Below are 9,362 nucleotides of genomic sequence, written 5' to 3'. Positions count from 1 at the left end.
ACTTTCACAAACTTTTTGTTTTTCTTTAATATAGATAGTTCTCCTGGATCAGTGCTTCTGTGTTTTGTTTTGCTTTTTGGTTATTCTCCTTCTTCTTCTCAGACCCCCGGTCAGTCGTGGCAGATGGCCGCTCACAGTGAGCTAGGTTCTGCTGGAGTTTTTTCTTGTTAAAAGAGAGAATTACTTTCTCATTCAAGCAAGTATACTCTGAGGAATTGCTGCAAAATCAACAACACGATTCAAGCAGCTGTTTATGATCATAACATGCATGTTCAGGAGGATCATACTGCATGTTGGTCATTTGATGCAATGTGGTTTTCCTGAGATAGAGAACTTTATAATCAATTGGAATAATAAACCGAACTTGAGTGCATTGTTTGATAATTAATATCAATTTGGAATGTATGTACTTGGAATCTGACAAGTATTCGACTGAATACAATTTTTTTGTAAATTGCATTGAGACATTTGATGTGAATTGAGTGACTTGGCATTATGCAAATAAACCCAAATGAGTCGAATCGAATCTAAGGAGAAATCCATGAATATAAGGCTGGGACTAGTCGTGTTGTTGAAATTTCAACATTCAGGATGTGGAGCACGTCCTGCACAGTTTGTCAGTCCATGATAACGCAGCCTAACTTAGTGACACAGAAAACCATGCACACACACCCCGACACTCCCATTAACAGGCAGTTAAAATAAAATGAACAAACTGTCATTTTGTCATGACTATGATCTGCTGCTGGGTTAGTGTTTAGTGTTCATAGCAACCCAGTATGAAGTACGGTCATCACCAAATGGTGTAGATGCATTAGCCAGAGGTAATTTTTTGGACTTTAACTGCAACTCACAGTAGTATAAAATGACTAAAAGCAAGGAAAAAAAAGCAAAACACATTTCTTAAATAAAGAATCTGAACCTTTTCCCTTTGGCCATGTTGCTGGACCCTCAGTGGAAAATTCTCACAAAGGGATATAGAAACCATTCAAGTATTTCAAAGACAGTCCATGTTTACATTTATGGGAACAGTGGAGTAAGAGGATAAAAAATGATAATGGTTTCTGGTCTGATTTAAAACTGAGGTACTGCTTGCTTAGTCTTTTTCAATTCCGTTTTTCATTTTTCCATGTACTATACAGAAAAATGGCCAAGAGAAACATAACAGATGTACTTACAATTATTCCTAATTTATTATTGAAGGCAACAGTTCTCAAGGAGGTGGGAGCTGTTCACTGAGTTTGTTTTTAATGATCTGTATAAAAGGTGCGTAGTTAACAGTGAAGCACCAAATTTATTTATTTTGATTTTATTTAATGAACATAAGTAGCCCATGTCAGTGAAGTGAAAAGTGAAAAAATGGCCCCTAAAATAGACAAAACCAATGAAAAGTAACAGAATTAAAAGGTATAGGAAATTATGCTAAGGGAATTAAAAAAAAAAAATTCTACTGATCTAAAACAAGAATGGAGATTGATCTAAAGCAACATTTTAGTAATTAAAGATAATCATGTGTCTGAGAATTGTCTATCTGCTCAGATCTCAAACCAGCTGAAAACATGAGAAATGACCTCATGGTACTGACCCAGCATCAAATCCATCCTGACAGCTGGAACAAACACAAAAGGGCATAAATACTTTCAAAGTCAACCATAGAAGAGGAAGTGGTGACAGACTCTCGTGAGATTTTCAATGTTATGACTATGTTCATGAGATATTTATGTAAGCAGGCCCCATTTGGGGAAGAAAAATTAAATCTACGAGATCAATGGATTGTATTTTAAATACTTGTTGTAATGGAAGCCATTACTAGTTCCTTATTCTGTGCCTTGCTTTATCTGTAGGGTCTGTTTGTGACTTTACTGAACATCTGTTCAGTAAAGTCACATCTGTTCAGTAAAGTTCAGTAAAGTCACAAACTATATACTCTGTCCTTTGTCTACATATACTAATCTCCTCGTTAGTATAGTGGTGAGTATCCCCGCCTGTCACGCGGGAGACCGGGGTTCGATTCCCCGACGGGGAGTGAAATTTGTTTTAGGTCCCTCTTGAAAATGAGATCTAGCTCTCAACAGGGTTTGATTAAATAAAGGAATATAAAAAATATATATATAAGATGTTTCCTGCTAATTATTTTTTTAAGTGGCTGCCCAGTTTCAGATATTGTTTTTCTATTTCTTTTCTCTTATGGATTTTGAGGTTGTAAATTACTGCTCACACATTATTCCAGAGTTCAAAAGTGTAAATTAGTCTTTGTTGCTTTTGTAAGCTGAATCCAACTGATATGTTTTTTTTTCATGTGTTAGAAGAAAACAATTTTTATGTGTTTGAAAAAGGTTTGTATTTGTAAAAGAAAGAAAAACAATGCGATGAAGCCGAATTTATAATTTGAATTCATGAAGTTACTTGAGAACTGTTATTTTGCTGTTAAACGTGGACGTGGACACAATCAGACTAACAAACTGAGCATATTTGTTTAAACACACATATTACAGAGAGATTAAAGGACCCATGCACCTTAAACCTATTGTTATTCAGAGACCTGTTTGGGCATACATACTTTGCAAAAGTACCAATTAGAACTTTTTCACATTTTGTCATGTTACAATCGCAGACTTCATTGTATTTTATTGAGGTTGTATGTGATACACCAGCATGAAGTAGAACTTAAAAGTGAACTGGAAGAAAAAAATAATAATCGACTTTAAATTGTTTTACAAACAAAAATCTGAAGAAACATGTCTTGCATTTGTATATAACTTATCTAAATTGTTTTTAGCAGGAGAGAACATTGTCTCAAAAACAGTCCACCAGTAGGAAAGGACAAAATATTAGGGACACTAGATGCTAAAAAGGAAGAAAAAACTCTTTCTATTGTGTTGTGCTTTGGTCAATGGATTCTTTATGTAGACAAAGGACAGAGTTCAAACTTCCAGTTACAAATAATAAGCGTTACAAAATTGCTCAATCTGCATTCTCATGTGTCAGAGTTTTTAGCATGCCCTTTTCTTCCTTTTTTATTCATGAGGGAAATTTTGCTGAAAACTGAAGATGAAACAGAGTTGAGCTCAGTTTGTGTGGAGACATTTGGATTCTTACAAAAAAAAACCCCAGATATATGACAGTTTTACAGTTTCTCTTTTGTAGTCTGACTTCAGAAGTGGTGCTGGATTTTTTTTTAAACATTAAAGATCAGACAGTAATCAGACAGTGAGTTGTAAGTTTGGATACTCACAGTCACTGTTGCTATAGGGTTCGTCCGTCCCTCTATCTGTCTGTCCAGCTTTCCAGCTAAATACTTAAATGGCCACTGGGGAACTGGTCCTGGTATCCCGAGGTTAATGGGTGAGAGGCAAAATACACCCTGGACAGTCCATCACAGCACAACACAGAAAAAAAATACACACATCTGAGTTCAGTCAATTTTATTTTTATAGCACATCTCAGCAACAAGGCAGCTGAAAGTGCTTTACAGAATGGAAACATAACGTAATAATACCACCACCAATATCACCAAACCATCATCACAGTAATCATCATCAAATATACCTCAATTAGCAACATCAATCAATGTCATAGTTCTTATTAATCAAATGAAACTCTATACAAGTGGGTTTTAGCCTTGATTTAAAATAATTAATAGTTTCAGCAATTTAGCACTTTTCTGGAAGTTTGTTCCTGGTTTTTGATGCAAAAAAAACCTACCTAATGCAATTTAAAAAGGCCAATTGACTTAATGTGCAAGCTGTTGAATTGTGGTAGGAAACTGGAACACCTGGAGAAAACTCACACAAGCAATCTCCAGACAGAAAGCCCCCTGGCTGGTATTTAAAGCAAGGTCCCTCTTGCTGCAAGCAGACTGTGCAAACAACTTTTCTATCATTCAGCTTCACCCAAGCTCTTGAGATAATCATAGTGTTGCCGTTCATTACTTCTTTATGAAATAAAACAACTGTTGTTGAACATTATTCAGTGACACGGTTGAAAAGGAAGGTTGAGAAAATAATGAAATCCAACAAACTAGGCTTTTAAGTAGATATATAAGCTTTCACCACAGATGGATTTAATCTCTACAAAGCACTTCATGAACTCATTCACATCCCTCTTCAAAAGAAGGTATTGATGGATTGTGGAGGTTGAAAACTACACACTTACATTACCCTGCACAATCTTCAAAAGTGTTGAAGGTAATCAGGGAAAAGTATTGTTTAGTAGTGCATGATATAATGATTGATCTAAATGAAACATGCTGCATTCTTGTTACATGTGATTTTGCAGTGTTACCTTATGTGCATTTTAAGTTGTATAACAAAAAAAGGAGCAGATTTTACCCTTTCTTATCTAAGCAAATAGCAAGTGATGTTTGTGCTTCTGTGGGCTAAAACTAAATGTAATGAAGAACAATAAGCAGTGTATGACAATAGCTGTGCATCAGAAATACTGGACAACAATAAAACCATTTCAGCTTTAAAACCTCAACACTGAGTTGTTTTTTTCAATTTTGGCTAGTTTTTCAGATATTTGAGTCATCAGAGTGGTGTTGTGTGTGTTGTGGTTGATTCAAATTGCTCAACAAACCCCACTCACTCTCTTCTGGAGTGAGGCTCAAGCTTCTTATCTGTTTCTCACTCTCCTACTCTGTGCAGGTAAATCTCACTCCAAATAAGGAAATTGCCTGCGCTCACAGCAAAACACTTCTCACTGCTGTTTGTGATTTGTGGTTTTTTTGTTGATGTGTAGCTGGACGTTTACTGGTTTTACACTGTTTATTTCTTAGGTTTGCGTTTACACAGCTGGAGACATTAGAATTAGGAAGGAAATAATGAAAAGAAGAAATTTATTCCAGCAGTTCCGCTCAAAATGTGTTGACTTCACTCTGTGTATATTTGCTACACAGAGTGAAATATAATTTTGATAATTTCGTGATTGTGGTTTGAAGTTTATAATATTTTGGATTTTCTTATTACAATTTGTATTATTGTTGTATATTTTATGTTTTGTAAGGTCCTCCTTGAAAGTGAGATGCTACATCTCAAGGGATCGTCTTTGAAATAAAAAACAGTTAATGTAGTCACTCAGAAAATAAAAATATTATGAGACTAAATTTTTCTTATCTATCCCCTACGCCACCACAGCACGCCCAAATAATATTAACATTTTTAAAATAAATCTGTGCACTTACTTTTTGTGATGTCACAAAATGCTAATCTTGCTGGCTGTGGACATGCAGCCGTCACTACTTTTGAACTGTTTGTGTGACAACACAAGGAAGAATTCAAGTTATTTTCATTGAATTCATTTTACATACAATTGTAAGATCAATGCGTTTCAATAGCAACAGCAATATAAAAAATAGCTGGTAAAAATTAGCAAAAAGATGCTGCCATGGACTGCTAATGGTTTACCGCATATGGTGTAGAACTGCCTTGAAGCTTAACTGCGTTGCACAGCTTTTAACAAGATACAATTAATTTTCTTCTCTGAAAAAAATCTGGACAAGTTTGAATTCTTAGATCAAAATTGAACAAAACAATTTTTCACTGCACACGATGCAAAACGCTACTATATGTTTTCTTTTTTTTTTTTAAGAGGAGCATTTCAGTACTTTTTTTTGGAATCATGACCACATTGCAATATATAAACTGACTTGGACTGAATTATTGTACACCATTTGCAGATTTTTTTATTTTATTTCACAGTGTGATTTTTAAACACTTTTCCCTAAAATTCTTTGGAACCCAACATGGTATAACATCTTATCTCTTTTGACATATATTGCATTGTTACATCACAAATGAACAGTCCAACTTTTTGTCTCAATAAGGGATCTGTTATAAGGTGAGTTATCACTTGGTCTGCCCACTAAAAATGCTGAATATTAATTTAAGGGATTCTATTGAAGGTTTCATCTTAGTGGGTTATTAAAATTATCCAACAGTTTTCTGTGACTACATTAAAAGTCTTCCCGGGTTTCAATGTAAATTAAGGAACACTCAATTAACCATAACATTTTCTATACCCTGGCAGATTGTGGTTTAACCATTTAACTGTGACAAGGACACTGGTGTATTCATGGAACCATTGTCTGACATGCAAGCATTTTTGGGAGAAGAGTTATGGGGTCAATAATCTTTGCAATAATCAGACTGGAAGTAATATTAAGGTTTTGAAGTAGCCAGTCGGTTCAGGGAACTAAGGATTAGGGAGGTGACAGGGAAGCCTTTCAACCTCAAAGACTTGGAGCTTATCACCAAAGAAAAATAATCAAAATGTTGGAACAAGCCAATGACAACTCATTTTAAATAAATGTGACTAAAAGCAGGTATTGTTTTATTTAAGTTACAGTGTTAGAAACAAATTTGAGTGGACATAATTTTATACCTATACTGCCAGGGGTGTGATTGGTTTTTGTCTTAACTGATTTATCCATCCAGATTACCTCAGAGGAGCGCATAGCCATCGTTTCACCTACATAATTGATCTCGGTTTAATTTGAAATTTCTCCTAATATAACTCCTTTAAAAGTTTTACTGAAAACCTGCAATAACGCAGAAGATGAATGCAGACGAATACAAATAAATAAGTAAATACATTTAAATTCTTGAATTGCTTTGGCGGCGCTACTGGACAGACTGCTTTTCTGACCTAAAGTTATTACTTTTTTTTTTAAATCTTCACTTTTTAAATCACCGATCCCACCCGCACACCACGTCTCTCTTCAAGCACCGGTGAAAAGTTGCAAGAGCCGCAACGAGTGTGTCTTTAAGTGCATGCGTGGAGTTCTGCTGCACCGGGTGGCTGATAGGAGGGGTTGGAGTGAGTGACGCTGGCTGCGCCTTGATGCTGAGCGGAGCGCTCACCTGCAGACGAGAAGAGCCGGGGAAAACTCGGGACAGAGCTGCAGCACACACTCACGGAGCGCAGGGTGAAACGCAGCGAACAGTCTGACCAAAGTGGGAGAGGAAATTAAACAATCACCGAGGAAGAACCGCGGAGCGACCTTCTTTTCTTTTCTCTCTCTCCTGCTCCTTGTCCAGGCAGCTTTGACTCGCTTTTACTCGTCACAATGAGGACTGACTTCGCAGTGGTCCTGACAACAGCTCTTCTTTTTGATACAATTTGGGTGAGATGTCTCTCTTTTTGTTTTCGAAAGCTTGTGATAAATAATGAGAAAGTCACACAGGCAGAGAGAGCCGCTGCGGTGTGCTGCTGCAACGCGAGCCGCGCTTGCTCCTTATTTTCCTACAAGTAGGCTAAGCTAATTGGTTCCCTAATGAATTTCCAACATATAACAACAAATAAAAGTGAGACCTAACAAGTCGGTCCCGTTTGTACTGGCAGGCTTTTCCCTCAGAATTGGAGCCGTTTCAGCGCTGCCGAGCAGCAGTATCCCACACAAGTTAAATTACGCACCACCTATTCACCAGGGTAATGGCTTCTTTACCAAAGTAATTTAGTCCTATCCAATTTTGATTTAATTGTAATGCAATCTCCTGTATAAAGTTAAACTTAGAAGTTTGTTTCTTGGTATTTAATCAATAAAACCTAAATGAAGTCTCTGCCGGTGGGCTTTTTCCCTGACGGCGCTCCAAGTCTTTCTCTCCCTGCTGCAGTTTCAACCCTGTTACTCACTATTTGGTTTATAGCTCAGTAAATTTTAATCTTCCATTGCTATAAATCAAAATTAGAAATTGCAATGCTATAATGCCTTTAATATGCACCTAACCAGCTTTTTGTGTTGTTCTGCATGCAGGGCTGCGCGCGCGCGCGTGTGTGTGTTTTGGACACATTGGCTGCTTGAGTGGGTCAGATCATTAAATTTAACCATCACTAAGCAATAAATCTCTGGTGTAAACTTGTGTGCAGACAGTTTGATTAGTATATAAAGTGCACACACTAACACATTTACACTCATGCAGTGCGCAGTTCCCCATTCAGCTAGAATAAAAGGGAGAAAATGATGCTGCATTCATGTTGCTTGGTCTGCTGTGCATAGGAGTCTCACTTAACCCTCAGCATCACACCTAACCCACAGATGCAGCAATTGATGGACCAAGATCAGGATAGATCAATATTCCCCTGATCGACCGTGATCTCTGTTTGGACGGTCAAAGACTGAAAAATCAGATTTATTTTATACCTATAGTTAAATGAGCAAAAAATTAAGAACTCCCACTGTTTTCCGTGCATAAATGTAACAACTGACATATATATTGCCGTACTTTTTTGCGTTAACTAAAAATCTGATGAATGGTAATAATTTTGTAATTTATTTCCTGTTGGATTTAAAGCTGCCGCCTCTATCACAGAACCTTTGGTAAATTGCTTTCATCTTTTATGTGCTAAAGCTCTCAGAATAAAAAATCGGAAGTGGCCCGAATCGGAGAATAGACTTTTAAAGAAAAATCTATGCCGGCTGTGCATCCTTAACCTTCCTCTTTACAGTTGACAGTTTACTTTAAGGAACAAAGTAAAAGAGCACATTAAACTACAAGCTACAACTTTAAGGGACACATCAATCAGTAGCATGCGTACCCCTCACAGAAGCAAAACATAAAAACCAGTTGCAAAACTTGCTGATTATCTTACTGCTCGCTGTTGTTTTATTTGTTGCATTTTCCCAAGGCACACAGTTTACAGGAAAAAAAAATCAATAGAATATATGTTTATTGATGTCTGATGCTGTATTTTGTCGTCTTACCAGAGGAATAATGGGGAGCACGCCTCCCAAGGTCCCTGTCGACCTGGCTTCTCGCAAAGCTTCTACTTTATCCAGATATCGAGGGATGTACTGCAAGGCCAGGGCGTACTTAAAGGTAAGCATCTTAATTAGGCTGTCAGGTGGTTTACATTTTGTCGAGACTATTTACAGTCGAGTAAAAACACCCCGTCCTTCAGATAAAACAGCAGATTCCCTGTTTTACAGCTAGTTTGCATTCATCACAGTATTTAAGTAACACTTGTGGCAAAGTTAAGCAAAAATGTATCATAGCAGAAACCTGCAAAAATTCCTGAAGCTGAACATAATGTTCATAATCCAGTCTGTTCTGTAGGAGCAGCTGTTTCTTTACTCAAGGTTATGCAGTAACTATTTTGATTTGTTTAATATTAGAATGTGAAACACTTTACTGTTTGTTTCTCTCCAAGTGTATTAGTTCAACTTTTTTTCTATGTGTTTCTTTTGTTATTTTTTTTTTAAAACACTGCTCAGCTTTTTCCACTTCAATGCTTTTTTGTCATCATCCATGTTTCACTTATTGTGACCTTCACACTAAATTATCTTACCAAGTTTTATGCGAATTGCTTCGATTACACAACGAGCCAAGCAAGTTTGAGGACCCGATAGTGCAGGAAATGGAATC

General features: G+C 36.7%; 1 protein-coding gene and 1 non-coding gene across 2 annotated transcripts in view; both read left to right on the top strand.

Moving 5' to 3' along the window:
- The first annotated feature begins 1,954 nt into the window (after nt 1–1,954).
- Nucleotides 1,955–2,026, top strand: trnad-guc. Its single transcript has one exon. It is a non-coding gene; the product is annotated as a tRNA-Asp (tRNA).
- A 4,783-nt stretch (nt 2,027–6,809) lies between these two features.
- The window catches only part of LOC102216698 (cadherin-4-like), a 264,176-nt gene continuing 261,623 nt past the window's right edge, over nt 6,810–9,362 (top strand). The window contains exons 1-2 of the mRNA XM_023337259.1: nt 6,810–7,123; nt 8,705–8,816. Coding sequence (XP_023193027.1) covers nt 7,067–7,123; nt 8,705–8,816 — 169 coding nt within the window. The 5' untranslated portion in view covers nt 6,810–7,066. The remainder of the gene's footprint in view (nt 7,124–8,704; nt 8,817–9,362) is intronic.

Source organism: Xiphophorus maculatus, chromosome 1, assembly GCF_002775205.1.
Source record: "Xiphophorus maculatus strain JP 163 A chromosome 1, X_maculatus-5.0-male, whole genome shotgun sequence".
In the NCBI taxonomy this organism is placed as follows: domain Eukaryota; kingdom Metazoa; phylum Chordata; class Actinopteri; order Cyprinodontiformes; family Poeciliidae; genus Xiphophorus; species Xiphophorus maculatus.
Note: the sequence above shows the minus strand (reverse complement) of the source record. Positions and strands in the feature narration are given on the sequence as shown.